The sequence below is a fragment of the Rissa tridactyla genome, chromosome 18 (assembly GCF_028500815.1).
Source record: "Rissa tridactyla isolate bRisTri1 chromosome 18, bRisTri1.patW.cur.20221130, whole genome shotgun sequence".
In the NCBI taxonomy this organism is placed as follows: Eukaryota; Metazoa; Chordata; class Aves; order Charadriiformes; family Laridae; genus Rissa; species Rissa tridactyla.
The window spans coordinates 3,293,528-3,320,511 of NC_071483.1; the positions used below are offsets into that span (position 1 = coordinate 3,293,528).

The 26,984-nt window shown below is 50.1% G+C and overlaps 2 protein-coding genes and 1 long non-coding RNA gene across 5 annotated transcripts in view; 2 read left to right on the forward strand and 1 right to left on the reverse strand.

Moving 5' to 3' along the window:
* Positions 1-167: 167 nt before the first annotated feature.
* GJA9 (gap junction protein alpha 9) lies at positions 168-10,580 on the reverse strand. Of its 3 annotated transcripts, XM_054223429.1 has the most exons (3): positions 10,481-10,580; positions 4,914-8,183; positions 168-4,331 (listed from the first exon to the last, which is right to left on the reverse strand). In XM_054223429.1, the coding sequence occupies exon 3, from the start codon at positions 3,587-3,589 to the stop codon at positions 2,027-2,029; it is 1,563 nt and encodes a 520-aa protein (XP_054079404.1). In that variant the 5' UTR covers positions 3,590-4,331; positions 4,914-8,183; positions 10,481-10,580; the 3' UTR covers positions 168-2,026. The 3 variants fall into 3 exon arrangements, with proteins under 3 accessions (XP_054079404.1, XP_054079402.1, XP_054079403.1); XM_054223427.1 differs by having other exon boundaries at positions 168-8,183; XM_054223428.1 differs by having other exon boundaries at positions 168-8,223; positions 10,481-10,560.
* A 36-nt stretch (positions 10,581-10,616) lies between these two features.
* LOC128918799 (uncharacterized) lies at positions 10,617-11,738 on the forward strand. Its single transcript, XR_008469713.1, has 3 exons — positions 10,617-10,753; positions 10,847-10,926; positions 11,381-11,738. It is a non-coding gene; the product is annotated as an uncharacterized LOC128918799 (long non-coding RNA).
* A 2,058-nt stretch (positions 11,739-13,796) lies between these two features.
* LOC128919018 (nascent polypeptide-associated complex subunit alpha, muscle-specific form-like) overlaps positions 13,797-26,984 on the forward strand; it is a 68,861-nt gene continuing 55,673 nt past the window's right edge. The window contains exons 1-11 of the mRNA XM_054223964.1: positions 13,797-14,171; positions 14,437-14,558; positions 14,719-15,007; positions 15,687-15,801; positions 16,168-16,323; positions 16,678-16,868; positions 17,152-17,326; positions 17,534-17,645; positions 17,725-17,876; positions 25,365-25,476; positions 25,556-25,707. Coding sequence (XP_054079939.1) covers positions 14,169-14,171; positions 14,437-14,558; positions 14,719-15,007; positions 15,687-15,801; positions 16,168-16,323; positions 16,678-16,868; positions 17,152-17,326; positions 17,534-17,645; positions 17,725-17,876; positions 25,365-25,476; positions 25,556-25,707 — 1,579 coding nt within the window. The 5' untranslated portion in view covers positions 13,797-14,168. The remainder of the gene's footprint in view (positions 14,172-14,436; positions 14,559-14,718; positions 15,008-15,686; positions 15,802-16,167; positions 16,324-16,677; positions 16,869-17,151; positions 17,327-17,533; positions 17,646-17,724; positions 17,877-25,364; positions 25,477-25,555; positions 25,708-26,984) is intronic.

Genomic DNA, 26,984 nt, shown 5'->3' on the forward strand with positions numbered 1-26,984 from the left:
TTACACTTTCCCAGGCGCTGCGATGAAATAGAACGTTTGGCCCACGTCCACACGACAAAAGTTACTAAAACTCCTCTGTCAGCAGCAGAGAAACAAATTCTTTTGTATCTTGTCTTGAACCAGCAGAAATGCAAATGTCATGTCCCATATGTGACCATCGAAACGCTAATTTTCTGTTATTAACACAGTGGGAGCAGAGTGCATTAAATAATAGGCTTTTTATTATAGAGACGTTAAATGCAAAACACGCGTTAGCACAGTTACCGCCCCCAGAAACGTACACATCGAGAAGTGCAAGAATTGGAGCCAGAGGAGCAGCATCAACTCAGATAAGTCACGCTATCCATTTATATACATTCCTGGATATTACACAATGTCAAATTTTACAGCGTAAGCAGGATTACACGGGGCTGTGTTTATGTACACACACAGCGATACCAGCGGCGAGCAGAGCGGCTGCTGCAGAGAAGTCTACCGCGAATAGTTTTAGTAGCATTAGCGTGTATTTCTTACGTGGACAGGGACAAATTAATGCTGCTGCTGCAAGCAAAAGAGCCTTTTAGGTTTTCTGTCTCCTTTTTTTCCCAACACTGTACCGCCTTCAGCCAATCTGACACATGGCTGGCTTGTGAGCGCAATGATAACGCTCGTTAAGAGTTTAATGATGTCGTAACAACGTGATGCTACATCTCACAAATTATCTCTCCAGCACACGTAGAGTAAGGCAAGTCCTCCGGTAAAACATACAGGAGTACGCACGAACGCACCCCAGACGTGAGCACCTCCCCGCACGTTTGCAGCCTGTCGGTGTTGTGCGACTCAAGTAAATGTATTTCGTTCGTAGAAGTCTTGATTACAAATGTAACGTAGAATTTTGTTCATCTTTCTCTCCTTTATTATTTCAAGGTGTTTCCTGGAACTTGCCTTACACTATATGGACTGGAGCATCACGCGGATGAATGTCCTTTATTTGTTTTATTACCCCCATAAAAAGCACAAATGGAAACGCTCCTTCTAAAGTTTGTCAGGATTCAGGGGATAGATGGACCCCAGGGCATCCAGAAAAGGGGCAGTTTTACAGTTTGATAAACCTTTTATATGTTTTCTTGACGTCGTAACTGAAAGTAGGAAGGTGCCATCATTTTGTTTTTTTTTTTTTTAGCATAGTAAGCCGCCTAGTTTGTGAAATCCAAAATTTCTGATTAAAAATTTTCAGTAACTTGTTTTCTGATTAAAAAAAAATAAGAATAATAATTGGTAGTTACTAACGTTATGCAAAATCTCAAAATTAAAGCTCATGACTCATTTGTAATTCGCGTTGCTTTTAAAATGCAATAGTGTATTTAACAGTAATAGTGTACGGTAAGAGATTCGCTCTGATTTCTCTCCGGAGGAAGCCGGTGGTGATACACTGAAGAAAAAGCTTGGGTAGAGTCAGGGAATGAGCGATACATGTATCAAATGTTTTGTTCTTTTTGTATTTAACACAGTTCAAAGAGCGGAACACCTTTGCCATTCTGCTTTGAGCAGCTGCCAAATGTCCGTTTGAATCCTCAGAGAGATTAAGCAGAAATGTATTTACCAATAATTAATTTCTCCTGAGAGCGCCCATCCCATATTTAGCCTAATTTCATTTACTGGCCTTCGTAACATATATATTTAGACTGTAAATTTTGTCTTCTACTTTTATTGAGTTTAAACAGTATCAGCTGAGATTTTATGCCTGATTTTTCCTGATGTGTGGATTTATACGATGTACGTTTTCCTTTTTAGGGGTAGTGCAGAAGTTTATACGCTGAGGTCTAAGCCAGCCTTTCCTCGACTCTTTAGAAGTCACTTCGCTGATATGCCGAGGGCCGCACAACTCTTCTCTCTACGAGAAGCAGCTGGTTAAGGTTGAACGATTTGGCTACTCTTATACAGAGGCCTTGCCTGTGTCGCCATGTTCATGAACTACCCCAGCACTGACGCGGGTGCACATTAATTACCCCGGCACTGACGAGCGCCGTTCGCGGGCTAACTCGGGCTATATCTGCAGGTCAGTGGGGGCACGCCTGCTGCTGGCATCACTGGCCAGCGACAGCCGCCGGGAGAGTGAGAAAGGCGTAGGACTGTCGCAGTTTCTGCTGTGTTTAGATTCCGAGCTCACCTCCCCGGCAGAATCCGGAGTCTCTGGCCGGCTAGAATTTTTTACATCGGCGTTGTAAGGAGGCTGGGCTTTGTTTGCACTGAAACCGCTTTGTCTTCTCTTGCTGTTCTTTGGGAGAGAATTCGTTGAAGATCCTGCGCTCTCCACCACGGCCGAGCAGTTCCAAGACGAACTGATTCCATGTTGTCTTCTGAAACCGGCAACGGGAAAAGTTGTATCGGGCTGCAGCGATGCTTGAGACGGCATTTCAGCAGAGCTTCTCAAGCACGTGCTCGAAGCCATATCTGCATTCTGGGTACCAACAGGGAAATGTTTCTTTTCACCTTCTTTCTGAGCATCACGCACTTCGGTCCCAAGGCTGCCAAACGAGCCCTCGTTATTATTTGTGCTGGTATTTCGAGTCTGATTGTCTAAAGCATTTGCAGCCGGCCTCTTCTTCGGTGATTTAATTTCCTGATTGTGATGGGTGTAATTATTGCTGCTTTCTGTACAGTTATTTTGCACAGACTGAAACGTGGGAGGAGGATTTAGAACCGGATAGCCAGCGGCGTCAGTTTGCTTTTCCATTAAAAAGGTATAACTGCTAAGTGCAGAAGGAACAGTTTTTTGCGGGGTGGTGGATATTCCCAAAGAAGAATGCGGGATCACAGAGTATTTCTTCGATTTGTTTACATAGAAATTGGCAGGCTCGTCCTTGGTTTTATTCTGCCCGCAGAGTCCCATTTTAATTTTTCGGAATCCTAGGTGGATAATTTCTAGGATATTTAAAAGCAATGATACAGTCGCTATTGATTGCATGAATAACATGAACACTGTCTTTTCTGTGGGTCTAGATACAAAGCAGTCAACGGTGTTTGGACACGGATCTCTCTGACATTTATAAAGGGGATCCAGATGAAAGCCATAAAGAAGATATTGCCCAATCATAAAACCGACTTCCACTGCGGACCTTGTGAAAATATGTATCACGTAGGTGCAGAGCAAAGAGCCTCTCAGGGGCGCTTTGTTGAGCTTTCGTTGATCCAACTGCCGGAGTTCTCTCTCCAGCCTTTTCCGATTTTCAGTCATTTCTAATTCAGTGCTTTCGAGTTCCACTCTCACCTGAGCTTTCTTTTTTTGCCTCTCTTTTTCCAAGGCTCTTAGTCTGTATAGGGCATGACCCATGTACACCAAGGAAGGGGAAGACACAAATATAACTTGCAAGACCCAGTATCTTATGAGAGAGATGGGAAAGGCCTCGTCGTAGCACACGTTTCTGCAACCCGGCTGCTCGGTATTGCATATAAATTCTGATTGTTCATCGTTCCAAACATCCTCAGTTGCCACTCCGAGGACAAGCATTCGAAATATGAAGAGGATCGTTAACCAAATCTTTCCAATAATAGTGGAATGAATGTGGACCTCCTCTAAAATGCCTCCAAGGAAGTTCCAGTCTCCCATGGTTATTCTGCCATCCTAACACTACAACGTATGAGAGGAAAAAGTATCAAACACTGTAAAAGCTGCAGTCCTTAACACGTTATGACAAAAATGACAGTGGGAAAACCCATCGTATCTCACTTTGTAACCATGGCAACGTGACCCACTGCTCATCGATAATCTACATATTATTCTCTCTCATCTACAAGATGAAGTGCATCATCCGCCTGTGTCTTATCAGTAGAAGACATCCCGATAAGCGCAGGGCTATGAGGTATTAAGCATCCTCCGTCTGCATCAAATCGGTGGAAACTAAGATGCCTGATTTGTAGTAAGATCTTAAGAGCATTGCGCGATCCGTTTGACCCATCATCCGACAGCAGCCTGAGAGCAGTACGTTTACATTTAGGACGCTCATGAAGGTAGAGGAATATTTCCCAGTCCCCCTTTTTGGATGTTCTGAGCCCCACGTCGCAGCTGAAGTCACGGTAATGTCCAATTACTGTTTCGCAGTGAAAGTCGGTTATGCAAAGGAACTTGAGAGGGAATAAAACATCTTGCTAAAATTGCATTGTGAATTAAAGAGAAAATGGTTAAGTGTATAATTTTGGGCAGACAATTGCTTTTTGTTTGCAGATGTCAACAATAAACAAATAAATAGAATCACCATAATCAGTCCACTTTCCTCTCATCAACGATACCTGCACTTGAAATACAGGATAGAGTGCCGAGGTGCCACACGTTGCTATCTTTGGCCTCGATTCTGTGAAAAATAAATGATTTATGCAAAAATTCTCTACTGGTATTTTCCTAAATGAATACCATCTGAGTACAGATAAACTGGCAATACATGCGTGCAATCGCACATCCCACCTTTCTTTCCTATGTTTGTTTCTTTCTCTGTTACAGGATACTACATTGTGGACAAGATTTTAAATTCATTTTCTGTGTTTATGTTATTGTACACACTAACAAAAATATTTTTCTTTTTTATGTGCAGGGATAACCAGTAGATCTTTTCTTTTTACGTACAGTACAATTCAATAGAATTCAGTTATACTAAAAACAAAATAATCTGATTTTTTTTTAGGATAAAGGTGGTTTAACACAGTGTTTTCTGTTCAATTGGGATTAATTTTCACCCCGTAGAACAGGAGGGTTAAGAAATCAAATGGAAGTTGCAGTCTTAGGGCCGCGATACCGATGCCTAGAGAGGAACCTTTACGCCAGGGCAGCCTACTACACATGAAAATACTTTTGCAAATTGCTACACAAATAGGCAAGGCCGATACTTTTTAAAGACAAACAAATTAAAAATAAATGGCAAATTCAAAATAGAACATACCTTTCTTTACAAAAATGTGCAAAATTAAAGAACTGCGGTGTCCGATTCAAAAGTTACACCTCCTGCCATCTTCCATCCGTGGGAGCAAGCTTCACGTTGTAAGCAGTTTATTTTGCTACGGGAGCAAGTGATAGAGTGCAAGCTTTGCCCATTGAATTTATATTTGCTAGGGATGGAGGGAGGAGAAAATCAATCTGTGGTTCAGTCTGCTACCGCTCCAAGCATAATTTAACTATGACCGGTGAAAAACCTCATTAAACAAGGCTAGAAAAGGAAAATCCGCAGCTCTAACTGCCTTCAGATTATCCTCCCTTTCACCTCGCCAAGTTTTCACCCTTCCAAGTTTTAAGAACAATCTCAGCCTCAGAAAAAACAAAATAAAAGAAAACTTTTGGACTGTATTTTAGTTTACACATCTCAGTAGCAGCAAACACTGGACTTGCCTATGCCAAAGCCAAGAAGGTAAATCTTCCCAAATACCATCATTGTGGATTTCTGCAGACATTCCGTTCTCCTGGAATGGCTTAGCACCACTCTCCTCGTGTAAAAACCCAATGGTAGTGCTTTTGGCCCCGCTAAACTCACTCCCTCTTCAGAGACAGTATCTGTCCTTACATTCTACAATTCTGCACCTCTCCTTTATTCTCCTTATCCCACCTTACTTGTCATACCGACTTCTTTAAAACACCTCTGAACGTGGCAAATGATTTACACCGTTTTCCCCAGCCATATAATTCAGTGTCTCTTTTTAGGAGCAAGTCATTATCATTCCAGTCTAAGTGTTGGACATCCTAAAGATGTCAGTCATTCTTCTTAAGAGAGCTTAAAATCTACATGAGTTTTTTTTGAGCCTATTGGATTGCCACAGTGTATTTTGCAGACCAACGGTAGACTGGGGAACACCATTTCAAACACACTAAACTTTAGGAAATGCCTGCCAAAAATGCTGGGGAGAAGGGAGGGAAAGAGACCTTGTTTCAGAAAAGGAAAGACAGGGAAAGAAATATGCTTGTTTTGTGTACAAAGACTGTCCTGGAGCCAGCGTCAGCGGTGCGATGGCCAAGGCTACGGCCTTGTTAGGCCTGGCCTAACTCCACCACTAGAATCACTAGGAGGTAAGAAGTAGATCTAATACTATAATGCTCTTTTAGATGATTCTCCTCAGCGCCCTGCAAAAATATGTCACTGATCTAAGTGTCAGGATAATACAGGATAGGATAAATAAACTTCCTCTACTGAGAACTCTAAAAAGCTAATCATTATATTTTAATTTTGGTGCTGGGGATCAGTCAATAGGTCATGTCCGATTTCATGGTTAAACGACACTTGCCTGGAAGTATTCGATCATTTTGGCAAGCTATCAGACTACAGTCAGCCATTTCTATTAAGTACTTGAAGCAGGCTTCTAAACAAACATCTCTTCTAGCAAGTACTTAAAGTAGGTTTCTAAACATTTTTCTGCTACTGGTGAAAAAAATTCTAAGTCCTTCAAAGTGGTCCACGGACCCTCCCAGCCCACCTCCTGCAAAGATGCTGAAGCTTTGTTTGAAAAGCCGGAGTGTTTGGCAAGACTAAACTACAGCGGCTGGGAATCTACTCGTTCTGTAAAAATAAATGTTAAGACAAACATTTAACGATCTGAACATAATATTTCTGGGGCGCATTATCTCCTTTAAAATAGTATTTCAGTCAAATGACAAGTTGTGAGGGAAAATGAATTCAAGCGCCAACGGCAATTTTGTAACACCAATGCTGCTCTTCACCTTAGTCCAGACATTTTGCAGATGTGACTATTTACACAAACGTCACACCAACATTAGGTGTTTAGTAACAAAATACTTTGTCATCTAAGGAGAGAAAACTCGTTTTTCTCACAGCTCTAGAAGCTACCTCACTGGCTTTTCACTGATGGGGGGTTTGCTGCAAAACATCCCACAAACTTTAACGACTATATGATGTTTTCTGAGCTCAGGGTCAAATGCCACAGAAATCATTCAGTTGTGGAAATATTCTCGGAAGATCAAGACCTTTTCACTCCTACTCATCAATAACGTGCACTTTATGTGTACAATTGATTTTTATTTTCTACAGTATTTGACCGACCCACAAGGCCGGCTGGATAACTGGAGGCACAAACATCAGTGATGTGTCCTACAGGCTTTCCGGGTAACAGGGACTCACTCCCACAGTTTTCTTTCAGTAGTGAAGTTAGGATCACAAATGATAAACTGCAATAATGAGAAATACAGACAACTGTACTACTCAATATTGTCTTTGGGACCGCCAAATCCAGTGGTACTGTGTTTGAAGGCAGAAAGAAGAGGCCGATTGGTTGTAACAGTTGTCACTGGCTCTGGACGTTTGCCCGTGGAGCTGCGAGGACTAAAAATATCAAGTTACTGTCCCTAATGCAGGTTAACTGGTTCTTGTGGGGCTGCAGGTAGAGTGGGTGGAAGTGCACTTTAGTTCAATGATTGGGATTGATTCACACCTATGGTCACGTTAGTGAGGCGGCTAAAACCAACTTCTAAAAAGCAACTGTAACGTGTGCTGGTGTCCGTCGGCATGTTCTGTTGAGATTTGTGAGGGGCAAAACATTTCGAGCTGTGAGCAAACATTCCACAGCACCTCTTTATCAGTCTCCTGCTCGTATGTGTGGTTGGTTTTTGTTTAAAACGGAGGGTTCGGAGTTTGCCATTTAAATTTTGTTTTGTTCAGAGGTTGCTGTTGAGGGTTTCTCATGAAGGTGCTCACGGTTCACTACTTTATTCTGTGGGCCTCGGTATTTATCAGTCAGCGTTTCCTGTTCAGTCATTTACCGATCATGGCGCAGGATTGAAAATCTAACCTTATACAAAATACGGCTGTTTCGAGTTCAAGCTGCTCCAAAAGTTCCTCTGTGCTTGTTCTGGGCGTGCATTTTGTAGCGCTTTACTTGCTTTACTTTACTTGATTTCCTTGTGTTGTCTGTGGTGCCGTCTGCCATCCCTGGGGACGGGCGCTTGGCGATGACCCCTGTGCGCTGTGTCTGCTCTGGGGAGGGCGGGCGGCCACCCCCGGCCTGGGCGGCCATCCAGTCGCAGGTAACACTTTTTACCTTTTCACCTCCGAGAGCCTCATGCCCGTACTTCAGCGGCCATCCAGCGGAAATCGTTAGGAATTACACTTTTTACCTTCTCTCCTCCGGGAGCCAACAGCTGGATCGCAGCTCTGGGGATGCCTGGTGCCGGTGCTTGCTTTCCCCCACATCATCTGCTGTTTATCTTCAGCCTGGGGAAGGATCGGGGAGGGGGGAGAAAACTCAATAAACCTGTTTGCAGTGGAAAAGAAAAACTTGTTTTGGATATTGTCATTGCTTAAAGTACTTCTGCAGCAGAAAGAAGCCCTGCATCCAGAGCAGCCACAGCACTGCAGCATGCAGAGGCTCAGCTTGATCCCCCAGGGCAGGGCTCAAAGGGGATGGTTTTGCTCCCAGTTGCCCGTCTGGTGCAGGGGAGGAAAGCACTAGGCAGGAAAGGCCAATTTCCAGCCTCACACCCTGAGGAACTACTGACGGAAGAAGCTATTTGTTAATAAATGTCTTATTGGAACAGTCTCACACGTTGCCTTGTGAAGAGCATCAGTGGTGTCTGCTATAGCATCTGAATTTGATCCTGAACGCCTGCTGAGCTGGAGAGGGTGGCACTGTGAGTTTGCAGATCCTGTAAGTTTGTAGTAACCACTAACATTTATTAGCTCTAATGTGTGTTTGCACTCGATGAGGTGTGCAGGGCACACCGACTCCTGTAGGAAGCATTTCTTCCTTCCCTGGGGAATTTATCATGTTACCGGTCCAGATGGTGCTAAGTCAGTGTTGCCCACCGTGGCTGCACCCCAACACGCAGCCTTGCCTCCCTCCCCACCACAGAAGAGCAGCCCCTTCCTTTCCTTGGAGCCACTTAGAGAGGGCGGCGATTTGCCTGTTTTGGGAGTGATGCGGATGTGCATGCACAAGGGTCATTTTGGAGCCTGGGGCAGGTCACAGGCGATGTACAGGCTCCGACTGGGAGCAGGACAGGCTGGCTATGCTCTTTGCCTGGCTGGTGGCACCCTGGTGCGATAAGGGAACTTGGGTTTGATATTTGTCTGTCAGAGGAAATATGAATCGGTGCTCCTAAATACAGCACAACGCTCACTGGAGTGAAATACAATGTTAATTTAACAAGGAGACAGATTTGGGGTCAAAACCTTATATTTCCTTCCCGCATAAGGAATGCTTTTTTCTGTACGTGTCCTCACTGTCCCTTCTACCACCTGTCTCATTTCCAACAGGACTGGTGCTTCGCTTGGAAACAAGCTCTTATCCCAAGGAGAGATTTGGGGGAGACCTGTCCAGCCAGCTGGCCAAGTAAAACAAGAGACTGCAAAGGCACTTTGGGAGGAGCTTTCTAGTCTTGCTGTGGTCGACGTGGGCATGTGGCTGGTGCAGGTGGCTGTAGAAAGGAGAAGCTCCTCAGTGAGCAGCTGGCCAGGCACAGCCCATGTGCTGCTCAGCACTCCCCTTGGATGTCCCTATCTGAGGGGTGGGGGCCGAGAAGGAGAAGGCGTTCGTGTTTTATGTTTTAGGCAGACAAAAACAAACCTTAGCTTGTTTTTATTGCCTACAACCCTGTATTTCCCCTCCATCCTAGCAGACTGCTCCCACCCCTCTTGCAACCAGAGACAACAGACTCATCTCTGTCTTGGGAGGCAGTGAACGGGGTGATGCAGTGGGGTCCGCCGCACTGCCGCCTGCCCAGGGTTGGGGTGCAGATAGCAGAGGGACACAGTATGGCGCACAGCCCGGGACTGCATCGGCAGCCATGCCTCCCGCCCCCTTGGTCCAAAAAAATCCCCACTTGGGGCTCCCTGGAAAGCTAAATCCACTTGGATTTCTGCAGCTGCAAAGGAGAAAAAAAAAAACATTTTCATGCAGGAAAGCCCAAGTCGTCAATTTTTATGTTGTGGATAAGGCGCTGCCACCACCACCTCCCTCCCTGGTCCCCGGCGGACTCGCTGCTGTCACCCCCCCCCCGGCCCTGGTGCCCCGCGCGGAGCGATGCGGCGTCCCTGGGGGTCATTCTGGGGGAAAAACCCTGTTCCGCAGGTTTTTGGCGCGGAGGCGCTGGCTGTCGCTGCCTGGGCTGCGAGCGCGGACAGGGCAGAGAGACGGGAGCCCAACACCCCGGTAAGTGGTTCCGGTCCTCGGCTGGACTAAAGCGGGCTGAGAGCGGTCGCTGCTCATCGCCCTAATGAGCGCCGAGAGCGGGATAACAAGCGGGTGCTGCCGCCCGGAGCCGCGCCTGCGCCGTGGCCCCGCCTCCTGCCCGCCCCGGCCCCGCCCCCCGGCGGCGCCGTGCATCGGTCCCACAGCTCGTGCGCATGCGCGGTTCGCAGCCATGGCCGGCGCCGGGCCCCACAGAGCGGCGGCCGGAGGGCGATCCGGGACCGACGGGGCTCGGGCGAGCTCCCCGCCAACCGGAGCGGGTTCTGTGCCACCCGTCCGGCCCCGAGAGAGCGACCATCGGCGCCCCGGTACCGGCTCTTACCGCGCTCCCACGCCCCCGTCTGTCCTCCGAGCAGCAATCTCTGAAGCGCGGACCTCCAGGACACCGGAAGTACCCCCTCAGCCCTGCGGAGTGCGTCTCTATGTCACTTTAGTCCTCCAGGACGCCAGAAGTGGCCCCTCAGTCCTCCGGAGGGCGTCTCTATGGCAGTTTAGTCCTCCAGGATGCCCTCAGTCGGCTGCAGTTTTGGGGCTGGCTCAGCCCTTTGGGCAGGTGTGTTTGGGCATGTAGAGAGGCAGAGGTCAGAAGTTTGAGGTAAGACCTTCAGAACCAGTTAATGTTCCGCACCCTGGATAGTAGAAAGTCAACGTGATGCTTTTCTTTATTGTATGGTTTTCTTTATTCCAGGAGCACCGTGTTTTCCTAGAATTCCTGACTTTATTGAAGACGGAACTGTGTGTGGTTTTGCCATTTTTGCTGTACGCTATGTAAGTTGCTGATGGTCTTTCTCTTATTGTTTATCTAGCAGGGGTTGGGTGAGCATCTTGTATGCACCTGTATGTGGCGTTTTAGCATTTCTCAAGAAAGCAGCAGGGGTGTAAGGCGTAGGGCCATTCAGGGTATGGGACGGCTCCTCACCTTTCCCCACTGTCCACAGAGTACCACGGTACCACAAACTGCAGAACAACCGTCTCATCTCCGAGAGCTCCCCGTTTCCAAAGGCACAAATCTGCTGTTTCTGCTGCAAGGGAAATCCCGGCTCTGCAGGAGGGGTCACGTTGGTGGACTCTCCTCTCCTATCCCCTCCCCTCCCTAAGGAGAGGCTAAAGGCTCTTCAAAATTGCAGTTTAGAATTGCTCTCTGCTCCCCTAGTCTGTGCCTGCTGCTTTAATGTCAGGGGGTTTGGGTTCATTTGTGGTTTTTTATCGTTCTCTCTTGCAGAAATTGCACCCATCATGGCCAAGGCTGTCAAAGATTTCAAAACCAGGTTCTCTCGGTAAGAAGTTTGCCGGGCAGGCCTGGCACTTTCCCTCTCGGGGACAAGTGGCACTGAAGGAGGAGAAGGTCCCCAAACAGCCCTTTTCTTCGGACTCTGGGGAGGCTGCAGCTTTGTCATCTGGCAAAAGAAAGCTGTATGGAATCTCCCGGCACAAAAACCTGGGAAGTCTTGGCACCGGTGGAGAGTGGAAGATCCAGAGACCATTTACTGTTTAACCTCTTAATACATTATTAAATGGTTTTCATTACTATTTTGCCCCTTGTCATTTTTGCCCTCATCAAGGTACGGTCCCCCCTAACAGCAATGCTGGGGGCAATACCCACACCCGAGTATGCCGCTCTAGGGTTCATTAAGGGCCAGTTGAGCAGTGCCCAAGATTGGGTTTGGGCCTCAGCTTTGCCCCGGTCAGCGCGCACAGACAGCTCCGCCGGCTCGGGCCTTGGCAGCCACGGAACCAGCAGCAGAGCTGCTCCAGAGCTGCCACCAACAACAGCCTCCACTACCAGCACCTTTTCCGAGACAGCCAAGGCCTAGGACAGCCAACATGGCTTGCGGCAGGACAATCTCTCCCCTTTACCACCCAGCCAGACCCCTGAGCGCTAACAGAGAGTTTAAGCATTTATAAGCATTGATGAGATCCCCCCTCAGTCGTCTTTTTTCCAGACTAAAAAGAACGAAATCCCTCAGCCTTTCTTCCTAAGAGAGGTGTTCCAGTCCCCTCAGCATCTTGGCAGCCCTTTGCTGTCCCCTCTCCAGCAGTTCCCTGTCCTTCTTGACCCGGGGAGCCCAGAACTGGACCCAGCGCTCCAGATGTGGCCTCCCCAGGGCAGAGCAGAGGGGGAGGATGACCTCCCTCCACCTGCTGGCCACGCTCCTCCTGATGCACCCCAGGATGCCATTGGCCGCCTTGGCCACAAGGGCACATTGCTGGCTCACGCTTTCCACAACAATGGGGGCTCTGGTTCCTTTTCCCTCCCTCTCAGCCAAGACCAGAGCAGGGTTTAACCGGTGATCCCCAAATGGAGCTGAGGGACGGCTGAGGAGTCAATGCCAGGGGCTCCGTGGGGCTGGGAGCACACGCAAGACTTCCCATCTCAGCTCAGCATGCTGTGCACAGAGAATTAGTGCTCTCGTTTGCTGACCCTCGTCTCAGATTGGGGCAATAACTCCTGTCTGTGTGTCTTGGCCATTGTAAGTCTTCAGGCACTGGTTGCACAGGCTGACTCCATCTCCAGTAACCTTGCCGTGTTCACTCCCTTCTCTGTTCATCTCATGCAAGGGGAAGGAGAGTGGGAAGCATTCTCAGGCTGTTCCTAGCTAGGGTAGGACTTTAAACCATTCCCCTGCTCCAGCAGAAAGGTGCTGTTACCTGTGCTCTTCCTATTTCCGATACCTTCTCAATGATATCCGTGGCAGTGTTAGTGTTTCTAGGCTTGAATTTAGTTGCCTTTGCATCACCTTGATAGATTGTGAATCTTCTGAGCACCTCCCTGTGTCAGAAAATGGCTTTTGGCTCTTCTGCTATAACTGTTTCCACTACAGTTCTGTAGCAGCTACAGCTCTACCCTGTCAGCAGGACAAATCCCCGGCACCTCTGGGTGCTACCCACACGTTGCACCATTTCCAGTCTTTGGTTTTCTTGCCTTCGCCTTTTGAAACATTTATCAGTAATGTGAAAGAATAGGATTTGCCCAGTGTTGTGTACAACTCTATATTGCCTTGCTGAAAGGTGTCAAGTATGAATATTTTCTGGGGTTGAAAATAGGGCTGCTGGCACAGACGTGTATAAGTGAAACTACAGACACCCCTGTAACCGTTTGGAAACGGTCTTTTTTTCTCCAGCAGAGAAGATACAAACTCTGCTGCGGGACTGAAGGAAGAAACAGGGTCAATGGTTGCGTTTGCCAGGGACCTTGTTGAGCCACAGTGTGGGCAAAGGAACAGCGGTTCTGAACTCTGAGAGGATGCCGGCATTTTTAGCTCAATTGGGTTCTTTTTTTCACCCGTTTTGTTTCCCCATCGATTGAGGTAGGTGGTGCAGCGCGTTACCTGCCCCGGACCCCGTGAATCCCGAGGGAGACTCTGCATTAACGTCAGCCCGGAGGTGCAGGGACGGAGGGCTTGCAGACCCAGTTAGCCGTGGTTACGGCACTATTGCATCCCCCTCAGCATCCCAGCACAAGAGCACTGAAACACACCGTTACTGGTGGTGTCAGTTTCCCCCTTCCAAAACAATCAAGAAAACCCAAACTTTCAGTCATGGCAATGCATTCCTAAATGCAATGGAGATGGATCAGTGGTTTCTGGTGAACAGAAGCACCTCAGGAGCCTGTCTGAGCTGCCCATCACAGTGGACGCTCTTGTGGTAAAGAGCTGGGAAATCTCTCCCACCTCCCTCCTGTCTCTCAAGTCACCGCATAATCCTGGCCACGGCAATGCTGCTTTCCCGGGAATGGGGCCTGTTGCCTCGGCCACCTGCTGCAGCCCGCTGTCACAGGCGCGATTGTGATGCGGTCCTAGAGATAAAAGGCACGCGGACGGAGCGGGGCAGAGCGAGTGTGAAGCCTTGGAGGACAGTGGGTCGCCCTCGGTTCTTCCAGAAGCTTCACACTTGATTGGGATCTGCAAGTTGGAGCAGTTTCTGACGCTAACGGGATTGGCATAAGATTAGGAAGTGCTAATCCTGACAATTATTTGTGACGACTTCTGTCTTCAAACCTACCCACAGCCATGGTAAATACTAACTTGGGTTATTGCTACTAATAATTAATGTTTGCCTAAGGCAGAGTTAAGTCATCTTTGATTTACAGAAATGCTGTAATGGCCACTGAAATCATTATGGCTTATATGGGGTATCTCTGCCGTTAGATCAAGGGGGTTTCTTTCTACCTGGCAGGGACAGGCAGCGGGGTAACTTTATTCACTCTGTCGGAAGTTTAGCAGAGGTGAGAATGCTGCGTGTTTTCCTAAGATGAATCGATGTCTGGGCTCTCTCCAGAAGGAGATCGCTGTTGGGAAGACTGTGACCGGCTCACGGAAACCCGAGCTTGTCGCAGACTTTGCGAGGAAGTTCTTAGCCGGGCGGAAGAAGCTGGGCCTGGTGTCCCCAGAGAGAGACAGGTAAGTGAACCTGTTTGGTGATCTTGATGGATAAACTACATTCTATTTTTGAAGTGGGGATGATAAACTTCTCTGATGAAGGTAATAAAGGTGAAGGCTCTGGGGACACTTTTAAGACAAGTGTGCTGACTCTGCCCGGGGTTTCTCCTTGCTTTGGCAGAAAATCAGTGGGCTTTTCCAGCAGTTCTGAGGAGGATGACGATGAGGACAACTGTGAACCACCTACTATGTCCTTTGAGGAGTACCTCACTTATGACCAGCCCCAGAAAAAGAAGCAAGCGGTCAAACCCTCTGCGTCACCTGGGCAGAAAGACCACTGGCACAGCACCTGTTTGCCGTGCCAAGACGGCCTCGACAGCGCCTGCTTGAGTGCGAAAAGCCCAAGCCTCAAGCGTACAAATGAGAAAAGGGCAGAGGAGGAACCACCAGAGGCTCCTGAACCAAAGAGGGTAAGGTTCTGAAGGATCTGCAAGTGAACCGAGAAGGTGGGATCAGCTGCTCTCGGTCCTCGGCCATCTGGGGCTTCTTAGTTTTCCCCTTGGAGGTGCTGGCTGTGTAAAACCTTGACAGATGAATCTTTTTCCTCAACTTTGAAACACTTTGCACTTCAAAAAGTGTGTTTATAATCTTAGCAGCCTTTTATGATGCTGTAATGGTGCCTCATATCCAAGCTTTGGATTTCCCCCACTTTGGGAGGTTCCCCTCTCCTCCACCACTGCAGAGCTTTTTCTAGGAGGCAGGGAGGAGGAGAAGAGGCAGGAGGAGTAAATGAGTGTTTGACTAAATGAGTTCTTTGCATTGTTAATCTGCCTTGGGTTCTTGATGGAGGCCTTTGGTGCTCAACCTTGTAGGTTAAAGATGTGGATGGCTCTTACTGGATGGAGCCAAGAGCTGAGTGATTCAGATCCCGAATTTTGGCTTCTTTGTATTGACAGCCTAGACAGAGCCACAGTAACGTGGCAGAAGGGCAGCCTCCCGCTGAGGCTACTCCCTGGTGTGAGCTGATCAGCGTTGAGCGGCTTCTTCAAAATATCAAACAAAATGCAGTTCAGCACAGTTTGTACGCTGGCAGGATGTAACATTCTCCCGTATTCTTGGCTGACTTGCATGCACGTCGTCTCCTTCCAGATACTGTTAGATGTGGACATAAAGTTGCCCGACATCCCGCTGCCGCCGATCCAGGCCAGCTGCAGCCCTCCTCCTCCAGTTGAGTCCGCTCCCCGTTCACAGAGAAAAAGGAAAGGTACGTTGGGCAGGCAAATAGGTCTGAAATGGGCTGCAGCCACTGTGTGTGGGAGGGAGGGGATGGTGGCTGGGTTTGAGTCCTTCTCTTGGGGTCTGGCGTCCCACCTGTAATGCCCAGAGCCCGGGATTCACACAAGCGGTGGCTTCTCTCCCATGTGCTCTAGCAGGAATGAGGAAGATCCTCTGCTGACCCTGCTGGAGCCTGGGGCTTTGGACTTGCCCTTCCTCAACTAGGCTGTGGGTCTCTTAGAGAAGCCCTTTAGCTTGCTTCTGGGGGACTCTGATTTGTGTCTCCTGTGCCATTCCTCAGGCTGGGCTCTTCTTTCCTCACTTCCCTTCTTACCCCAAGTCTTTCACTTTACAGCACCGGCCTTGACACCTGAAGAGAGCGAAGAGGGGCTCTCATGCTACCGGCAGAATTCAAAGACGCTAGTGCGTCCAGGCCCTAAAACCGCCCCGGTCCCACAGACGGTGCCTCCTCCTCCCCAAAGTACCCGACTCCTCACTAACAGCATTGACTGTAAGTACCCTTCCTCGTCTGTCTTAAACTCGCGGTGCCAGGCACATCTACTGCTCTCTTCCTAACTTGTCTGTATCTATCCCAGCAGCATCGGGCTGGGAGCACATGAATGGTTAGTTGCCCCTTGTCGCAAGGCAAGCGAACTCATATGGGGCACATCTCCCTGAAAGCTCAGGTGCTGCAGCATCGGCAGCCAGCGTGCTTTGAGGGGGTGCTCAAGCACGGGAAACAGGGGTAAACGGAGCCTTGTGCAGGCACCCCTTCACTGGGAGAGACTGGGGCCTGATGGCCCACTACAGCTATGGCACCTGCGGCTCCTTTCTCCTTCCCCTCCTCTGCCGTAGTGGCGTGCAGCGCTGCACTGCTCTCCACTGCATTCAAGGAGTCAAGCCCTTTCCTTGGTGGAGAGGGAGCGGGATAAATACTCTGCATTTTGCTTCTCTCTAGCGATCTGTGAAGTTAGTGGTGTCCCTTTCTCAGTGCTGGAGCCAGTATTGGAGAGATGCACCCCAGAGCAGCTGCATCTCATTGAGGAACGTAACCATGTGAGTGCCTGGGCCTGGGGAAGGGCTGGTGACACGCAGGAGGGACGTTCTCTCCTCACCTGCAATAGCTGAAGAGTCAAGAACAGGGCTCTTTAGAACAAGAGGTGGCATTTGCTAGTCCTGAGTTCCTGCAGTTGCCATCTGCCCCTCTCTTGCTGCAAGTTGGTCATGAAGCCGCCTTGCCCTCGGTGGTATTCCAGCGCCACTGGCACTAGCTGTTGTTGAGGGAGAGGGGGGCGATGGTCTCAGGGGGGATCCCAGATTACATCTGCGTTTGTTTCAGGCCCTCATTGAGTCTACGGATCGACTGTGGCACATCCACTGTCTCCGAGACTTCAAGAACGAGAAGCCAGAAGCGTCTGAATCCTGGCGGGAGATGTACCTTCGCCTGCACGAGGCACGAGAGCAGCGGCTGCTCATGTTATCCCGGAAGATTGGCTCAGCTCATAGCAACAAAGGTAAGGGAGGGCTGAATGACGAGAGAGGGCTCTGGGAATGCTGCCTTGGGGATGTCTTTATGTGGGGAAGGTCTTCCGGAGTGGCTGGTTTAAATCTAGTCCAATTTAGGAGTTGCTTAACTCTCTGTTCTCTACTAAGACAAGCACTGAGGAGCCTCCTTTATCATAAGCTGCATCTAAGCAATGTTTCCCTTCGGTCTCCTACAGGTCAAGCAGCCAAAACTGTGTTTCTGGCCTCTCCACCAAAGGCCCCTCGGGACGTGCGAAGGAGACAAAAGAAGTTTGGAACTGGGGGACCTCTTGTGCCGGAGAAGACCAAGTGAGTATTTGTCGGTAGCGCCTTGCTGTTCCTGCCTGCTGTGCCTTAGCCTGAAATGTCTCTTCCATCTCTCTTTCAGAATAAAAGCAGTCTTGTGCGCCGCGAGCAAAAGCCACGCTCGTGGGAGTGAGGAGAAGTTCTATGATGGGCCCAGCACCAGCAGTGCCCACTCTGTCCCACCTTCAGCAACCACCTTCTCCTCCTGTGACCCCAGGAAACCACCAGTGAAAAGTAAGTACAAACCACAGAACATCCCTTCGGCTCCTAGAGCTCCTCCTTTGCAAACACCTGAAGCTGCTGTTTCTGTTGCAAGACAAATCCTGGCTCTGCAGGAGGGGTCATTTTTGTTGGCCTCTCTCCTCTCCTCTCCTCTCCCTCTCCTCTCCTCTCCTCTCAAGGAAAGGCTAAAGGCTCTTCAAAGTCCTTGCACAAGAAAAACCACAGGCAAACGTGCGATTCAGCTGCCTGCTCGGTGCCGACTGTCTCAGCCTGTCCTAATGGTACAGGTGAGGCACAAACCCTGCCTTGCCCCTCCTGCTGTCCATCTGTGTTTGTCCAGCTGTTGGGAACCATGAAATTGTCCTGCAGCTCCCTTGGGAAGGAAGCAGGGAGAGTTTCACCAGAGATCTGTGCTCTTGCCATGCAGAAAGCTGAGTGGGCTCTCCTCGGTGTGTGACCTGAAAATACAACAGGTCGTGGCCAAAGAGCACACGCTTACGCCTGCCTTGCTTCTGCTTTGACAGGGCTGCAGCTTGGAATTGCTCTCTGCTCTCCTAGGCTGTGGCTGCTTGTCCTGGTTCCGGCTGGGACGGACAGGGTTAATTTTCCCCAGAATCCGAGCTTTGCAATGGATGGACTGGGAAGAGGTGCTTGGAGCTTGCCGACATTAGACAAGCACTGAGGAGCCTCCTTTATCATAAGCTGCATCTGAGCAATGTTTCCCTTTGGTCTCCTACAGGTCAAACAGCCAAAACTGTGTTTCTGGACTCTCCATCAAAGGCCCCTCAGAACGAAGAAAGGAGACAAGAGAGGTCTGGGACTGGACGAGCTCTTCTGCCAGAGAAGACCGAGTGAGTATTTGTCAGTAGCGCTTGCTGTTCCGGATGTCTTTGCCTGAACTGTCTGTCCCATATCTGTTCCATAATAAAACCTGTCCTGTGCACTTCTAGCAAAAGCCACGCTCGTGGGAGTGGGGGCAAGTCCCACGATGGGCCCAGCACCAGCACTCCCCACTCTGTCCCATCTTTGGGCAGGACCATGTTCTCCTCCTGGTTTCCTGAGCCCAAGAAACCACCAGCCAAGAGTAAGTACAAACCGCAGAACATCCCTTGGTCTCTTAGAGCTCCCCGTTTCCAAAGGCACAAATCTGCTGTTTCTGCTGCAAGGGAAATCCCGGCTCTGCAGGAGGGGTCACGTTGGTGGACTCTCCTCTCCTATCCCCTCCCCTCCCTAAGGAGAGGCTAAAGGCTCTTCAAAATTGCAGTTTAGAATTGCTCTCTGCTCCCCTAGTCTGTGCCTGCTGCTTTAATGTCAGGGGGTTTGGGTTCATTTGTGGTTTTTTATCGTTCTCTCTTGCAGAAATTGCACCCATCATGGCCAAGGCTGTCAAAGATTTCAAAACCAGGTTCTCTCGGTAAGAAGTTTGCCGGGCAGGCCTGGCACTTTCCCTCTCGGGGACAAGTGGCACCGAAGGAGGAGAAGGTCCCCAAACAGCCCTTTTCTTCGGACTCTGGGGAGGCTGCAGCTTTGTCATCTGGCAAAAGAAAGCTGTATGGAATCTCCCGGCACAAAAACCTGGGAAGTCTTGGCACCGGTGGAGAGTGGAAGATCCAGAGACCATTTACTGTTTAACCTCTTAATACATTATTAAATGGTTTTCATTACTATTTTGCCCCTTGTCATTTTTGCCCTCATCAAGGTACGGTCCCCCCTAACAGCAATGCTGGGGGCAATACCCACACCCGAGTATGCCGCTCTAGGGTTCATTAAGGGCCAGTTGAGCAGTGCCCAAGATTGGGTTTGGGCCTCAGCTTTGCCCCGGTCAGCGCGCACAGACAGCTCCGCCGGCTCGGGCCTTGGCAGCCACGGAACCAGCGGCAGAGCTGCTCCAGAGCTGCCACCAACAACAGCCTCCACTACCGGCACCTTCTCCCAGACAGCCAAGGCCTAGGACAGCCAACATGGCTTGCGGCAGGACAATCTCTCCCCTTTACCACCCAGCCAGACCCCTGAGCGCTAACAGAGAGTTTAAGCATTTATAAGCATTGATGAGATCCCCCCTCAGTCGTCTTTTTTCCAGACTAAAAAGAACGAAATCCCTCAGCCTTTCTTCCTAAGAGAGGTGTTCCAGTCCCCTCAGCATCTTGGCAGCCCTTTGCTGTCCCCTCTCCAGCAGTTCCCTGTCCTTCTTGACCCGGGGAGCCCAGAACTGGACCCAGCGCTCCAGATGTGGCCTCCCCAGGGCAGAGCAGAGGGGGAGGATGACCTCCCTCCACCTGCTGGCCACGCTCCTCCTGATGCACCCCAGGATGCCATTGGCCGCCTTGGCCACAAGGGCACATTGCTGGCTCACGCTTTCCACAACAATGGGGGCTCTGGTTCCTTTTCCCTCCCTCTCAGCCAAGACCAGAGCAGGGTTTAACCGGTGATCCCCAAATGGAGCTGAGGGACGGCTGAGGAGTCAATGCCAGGGGCTCCGTGGGGCTGGGAGCACACGCAAGACTTCCCATCTCAGCTCAGCATGCTGTGCACAGAGAATTAGTGCTCTCGTTTGCTGACCCTCGTCTCAGATTGGGGCAATAACTCCTGTCTGTGTGTCTTGGCCATTGTAAGTCTTCAGGCACTGGTTGCACAGGCTGACTCCATCTCCAGTAACCTTGCCGTGTTCACTCCTTTCTCTGTTCATCTCATGCAAGGGGAAGGAGAGTGGGAAGCATTCTCAGGCTGTTCCTAGCTAGGGTAGGACTTTAAACCATTCCCCTGCTCCAGCAGAAAGGTGCTGTAACCTGTGCTCTTCCTATTTCCGATACCTTCTCAACGATATCCGTGGCAGTGTTAGTGTTTCTAGGCTTGAATTTAGTTGCCTTTGCATCACCTTGATAGATTGTGAATCTTCTGAGCACCTCCCTGTGTCAGAAAATGGCTTTTGGCTCTTCTGCTATAACTGTTTCCACTACAGTTCTGTAGCAGCTACAGCTCTACCCTGTCAGCAGGACAAATCCCCGGCACCTCTGGGTGCTACCCACACGTTGCACCATTTCCAGTCTTTGGTTTTCTTGCCTTCGCCTTTTGAAACATTTATCAGTAATGTGAAAGAATAGGATTTGCCCGGTGTTGTGTACAACTCTATATTGCCTTGCTGAAAGGTGTCAAGTATGAATATTTTCTGGGGTTGAAAATAGGGCTGCTGGCACAGACGTGTATAAGTGAAACTACAGACACCCCTGTAACCGTTTGGAAACGGTCTTTTTTTCTCCAGCAGAGAAGATACAAACTCTGCTGCGGGACTGAAGGAAGAAACAGGGTCAATGGTTGCGTTTGCCAGGGACCTTGTTGAGCCGTTCTGAAGCGGTTCTGAACTCTGAGGGGATGCCGGCATTTTTAGCTCAATTGGGTTCTTTTTTTCCCCCGTTTTGTTTCCCCATCGATTGAGGTAGGTGGTGCAGCGCGTTACCTGCCCCGGACCCCGTGAATCCCGAGGGAGACTCTGCATTAACGTCAGCCCGGAGGTGCAGGGACGGAGGGCTTGCAGACCCAGTTAGCCGTGGTTACGGCACTATTGCATCCCCCTCAGCATCCCAGCACAAGAGCACTGAAACACACCGTTACCGGTGGTATCGGTTTCCCTCTTCCAAAACAATCAAGAAAACCCAAACTTTCAGTCATGGCAATGCATTCCTAAATGCAATGGAGATGGATCAGTGGTTTCTGGTGAACAGAAGCATCTCAGGAGCCTGTCTGAGCTGCCCATCACAGTGGACGCTCTTGTGGTAAAGAGCTGGGAAATCTCTCCCACCTCCCTCCTGTCTCTCAAGTCACCGCATAATCCTGGCCACGGCAATGCTGCTTTCCCGGGAATGGGGCCTGTTGCCTCGGCCACCTGCTGCAGCCCGCTGTCACAGGCGCGATTGTGATGCGGTCCTAGAGATAAACGGCACGCGGACGGAGCGGGGCAGAGCGAGTGTGAAGCCTTGGAGGACAGTGGGTCGCCCTCGGTTCTTCCAGAAGCTTCACACTTGATTGGGATCTGCAAGTTGGAGCAGTTTCTGACACTAACGGGATTGGCATAAGATTAGGAAGTGCTAATCCTGACAACTATTCGAGACGTCTTCTGTCTTCAAACCTACCCGCAGCCATGGTAAATACTAACTTGGGTTATTGCTACTAATAATTAATGTTTGCCTAAGGCAGAGTTAAGTTGTCTTTGATTTACAGAAATGCTGTAATGGCCACTGAAATCATTATGGCTTATATGGGGTATCTCTGCCGTTAGATCAAGGGGGTTTCTTTCTACCTGGCAGGGACAGGCAGCGGGGTAACTTTATTCACTCTGTCGGAAGTTTAGCAGAGGTGAGAATGCTGCGTGTTTTGCTAAGATGAATTGATGTCTGGGCTCTCTCCAGAAGGAGATCGCTGTTGGGAAGACTGTGACCGGCTCACGGAAACCCGAGCTTGTCGCAGACTTTGCGAGGAAGTTCTTAGCCGGGCGGAAGAAGCTGGGCCTGGTGTCCCCAGAGAGAGACAGGTAAGTGAACCTGTTTGGTGATCTTGATGGATAAACTACATTCTATTTTTGAAGTGGGGATGATAAACTTCTCTGATGAAGGTAATAAAGGTAAAGGCTCTGCGAACACTTTTAAGACAAGTGTGCTGACTCTGCCCGGGGTTTCTCCTTGCTTTGGCAGAAAATCAGTGGGCTTTTCCAGCAGTTCTGAGGAGGATGACGATGAGGACAACTGTGAACCACCTACTATGTCCTTTGAGGAGTACCTCGCTTATGACCAGCCCCAGAAAAAGAAGCAAGCGGTCAAACCCTCTGCGTCACCTGGGCAGAAAGACCACTGGCACAGCACCTGTTTGCCGTGCCAAGACGGCCTCGACAGCGCCTGCTTGAGTGCGAAAAGCCCAAGCCTCAAGCGTACAAATGAGAAAAGGGCAGAGGAGGAACCACCAGAGGCTCCTGAACCAAAGAGGGTAAGGTTCTGAAGGATCTGCAAGTGAACCGAGAAGGTGGGATCAGCTGCTCTCGGTCCTCGGCCATCTGGGGCTTCTTAGTTTTCCCCTTGGAGGTGCTGGCTGTGTAAAACCTTGACAGATGAATCTTTTTCCTCAACTTTGAAACACTTTGCACTTCAAAAAGTGTGTTTATAATCTTAGCAGCCTTTTATGATGCTGTAATGGTGCCTCATATCCAAGCTTTGGATTTCCCCCACTTTGGGAGGTTCCCCTCTCCTCCACCACTGCAGAGCTTTTTCTAGGAGGCAGGGAGGAGGAGAAGAGGCAGGAGGAGTAAATGAGTGTTTGACTAAATGAGTTCTTTGCATTGTTAATCTGCCTTGGGTTCTTGATGGAGGCCTTTGGTGCTCAACCTTGTAGGTTAAAGATGTGGATGGCTCTTACTGGATGGAGCCAAGAGCTGAGTGATTCAGATCCCGAATTTTGGCTTCTTTGTATTGACAGCCTAGACAGAGCCACAGTAACGTGGCAGAAGGGCAGCCTCCCGCTGAGGCTACTCCCTGGTGTGAGCTGATCAGCGTTGAGCGGCTTCTTCAAAATATCAAACAAAATGCAGTTCAGCACAGTTTGTACGCTGGCAGGATGTAACATTCTCCCGTATTCTTGGCTGACTTGCATGCACGTCGTCTCCTTCCAGATACTGTTAGATGTGGACATAAAGTTGCCCGACATCCCGCTGCCGCCGATCCAGGCCAGCTGCAGCCCTCCTCCTCCAGTTGAGTCCGCTCCCCGTTCACAGAGAAAAAGGAAAGGTACGTTGGGCAGGCAAATAGGTCTGAAATGGGCTGCAGCCACTGTGTGTGGGAGGGAGGGGATGGTGGCTGGGTTTGAGTCCTTCTCTTGGGGTCTGGCGTCCCACCTGTAATGCCCAGAGCCCGGGATTCAGACAAGCGGTGGCTTCTCTCCCATGTGCTCTAGCAGGAATGAGGAAGATCCTCTGCTGACCCTGCTGGAGCCTGGGGCTTTGGACTTGCCCTTCCTCAACTAGGCTGTGGGTCTCTTAGAGAAGCCCTTTAGCTTGCTTCTGGGGGACTCTGATTTGTGTCTCCTGTGCCATTCCTCAGGCTGGGCTCTTCTTTCCTCACTTCCCTTCTTACCCCAAGTCTTTCACTTTACAGCACCGGCCTTGACACCTGAAGAGAGCGAAGAGGGGCTCTCATGCTACCGGCAGAATTCAAAGACGCTAGTGCGTCCAGGCCCTAAAACCGCCCCGGTCCCACAGACGGTGCCTCCTCCTCCCCAAAGTACCCGACTCCTCACTAACAGCATTGACTGTAAGTACCCTTCCTCGTCTGTCTTAAACTCGCGGTGCCAGGCACATCTACTGCTCTCTTCCTAACTTGTCTGTATCTATCCCAGCAGCATCGGGCTGGGAGCACATGAATGGTTAGTTGCCCCTTGTCGCAAGGCAAGCGAACTCATATGGGGCACATCTCCCTGAAAGCTCAGGTGCTGCAGCATCGGCAGCCAGCGTGCTTTGAGGGGGTGCTCAAGCACGGGAAACAGGGGTAAACGGAGCCTTGTGCAGGCACCCCTTCACTGGGAGAGACTGGGGCCTGATGGCCCACTACAGCTATGGCACCTGCGGCTCCTTTCTCCTTCCCCTCCTCTGCCGTAGTGGCGTGCAGCGCTGCACTGCTCTCCACTGCATTCAAGGAGTCAAGCCCTTTCCTTGGTGGAGAGGGAGCGGGATAAATACTCTGCATTTTGCTTCTCTCTAGCGATCTGTGAAGTTAGTGGTGTCCCTTTCTCAGTGCTGGAGCCAGTATTGGAGAGATGCACCCCAGAGCAGCTGCATCTCATTGAGGAACGTAACCATGTGAGTGCCTGGGCCTGGGGAAGGGCTGGTGACACGCAGGAGGGACGTTCTCTCCTCACCTGCAATAGCTGAAGAGTCAAGAACAGGGCTCTTTAGAACAAGAGGTGGCATTTGCTAGTCCTGAGTTCCTGCAGTTGCCATCTGCCCCTCTCTTGCTGCAAGTTGGTCATGAAGCCGCCTTGCCCTCGGTGGTATTCCAGCGCCACTGGCACTAGCTGTTGTTGAGGGAGAGGGGGGCGATGGTCTCAGGGGGGATCCCAGATTACATCTGCGTTTGTTTCAGGCCCTCATTGAGTCTACGGATCGACTGTGGCACATCCACTGTCTCCGAGACTTCAAGAACGAGAAGCCAGAAGCGTCTGAATCCTGGCGGGAGATGTACCTTCGCCTGCACGAGGCACGAGAGCAGCGGCTGCTCATGTTATCCCGGAAGATTGGCTCAGCTCATAGCAACAAAGGTAAGGGAGGGCTGAATGACGAGAGAGGGCTCTGGGAATGCTGCCTTGGGGATGTCTTTATGTGGGGAAGGTCTTCCGGAGTGGCTGGTTTAAATCTAGTCCAATTTAGGAGTTGCTTAACTCTCTGTTCTCTACTAAGACAAGCACTGAGGAGCCTCCTTTATCATAAGCTGCATCTAAGCAATGTTTCCCTTCGGTCTCCTACAGGTCAAGCAGCCAAAACTGTGTTTCTGGCCTCTCCACCAAAGGCCCCTCGGGACGTGCGAAGGAGACAAAAGAAGTTTGGAACTGGGGGACCTCTTGTGCCGGAGAAGACCAAGTGAGTATTTGTCGGTAGCGCCTTGCTGTTCCTGCCTGCTGTGCCTTAGCCTGAAATGTCTGTTCCATCTCTCTTTCAGAATAAAAGCAGTCTTGTGCGCCGCGAGCAAAAGCCACGCTCGTGGGAGTGAGGAGAAGTTCTATGATGGGCCCAGCACCAGCAGTGCCCACTCTGTCCCACCTTCAGCAACCACCTTCTCCTCCTGTGACCCCAGGAAACCACCAGTGAAAAGTAAGTACAAACCACAGAACATCCCTTCGGCTCCTAGAGCTCCTCCTTTGCAAACACCTGAAGCTGCTGTTTCTGTTGCAAGACAAATCCTGGCTCTGCAGGAGGGGTCATTTTTGTTGGCCTCTCTCCTCTCCTCTCCTCTCCCTCTCCCTCTCCTCTCCTCTCCTCTCCTCTCCTCTCCTCTCCTCCTCTCCTCTCTCTCTCCTCTCCTCTCCTCTCAAGGAAAGGCTAAAGGCTCTTCAAAGTCCTTGCACAAGAAAAACCACAGGCAAACGTGCGATTCAGCTGCCTGCTCGGTGCCGACTGTCTCAGCCTGTCCTAATGGTACAGGTGAGGCACAAACCCTGCCTTGCCCCTCCTGCTGTCCATCTGTGTTTGTCCAGCTGTTGGGAACCATGAAATTGTCCTGCAGCTCCCTTGGGAAGGAAGCAGGGAGAGTTTCACCAGAGATCTGTGCTCTTGCCATGCAGAAAGCTGAGTGGGCTCTCCTCGGTGTGTGACCTGAAAATACAACAGGTCGTGGCCAAAGAGCACACGCTTACGCCTGCCTTGCTTCTGCTTTGACAGGGCTGCAGCTTGGAATTGCTCTCTGCTCTCCTAGGCTGTGGCTGCTTGTCCTGGTTCCGGCTGGGACGGACAGGGTTAATTTTCCCCAGAATCCGAGCTTTGCAATGGATGGACTGGGAAGAGGTGCTTGGAGCTTGCCGACATTAGACAAGCACTGAGGAGCCTCCTTTATCATAAGCTGCATCTGAGCAATGTTTCCCTTTGGTCTCCTACAGGTCAAACAGCCAAAACTGTGTTTCTGGACTCTCCATCAAAGGCCCCTCAGAACGAAGAAAGGAGACAAGAGAGGTCTGGGACTGGACGAGCTCTTCTGCCAGAGAAGACCGAGTGAGTATTTGTCAGTAGCGCTTGCTGTTCCGGATGTCTTTGCCTGAACTGTCTGTCCCATATCTGTTCCATAATAAAACCTGTCCTGTGCACTTCTAGCAAAAGCCACGCTCGTGGGAGTGGGGGCAAGTCCCACGATGGGCCCAGCACCAGCACTCCCCACTCTGTCCCATCTTTGGGCAGGACCATGTTCTCCTCCTGGTTTCCTGAGCCCAAGAAACCACCAGCCAAGAGTAAGTACAAACCGCAGAACATCCCTTGGTCTCTTAGAGCTCCCCGTTTCCAAAGGCACAAATCTGCTGTTTCTGCTGCAAGGGAAATCCCGGCTCTGCAGGAGGGGTCACGTTGGTGGACTCTCCTCTCCTATCCCCTCCCCTCCCTAA

What these genes read in the sequence shown, in the direction of transcription:
- GJA9 (XM_054223429.1), bottom strand. Translation starts at nt 3,589, where the DNA reads ATGGGAGACTGGAACTTCCTTGGAGGCATTTTAGAGGAGGTCCACATT.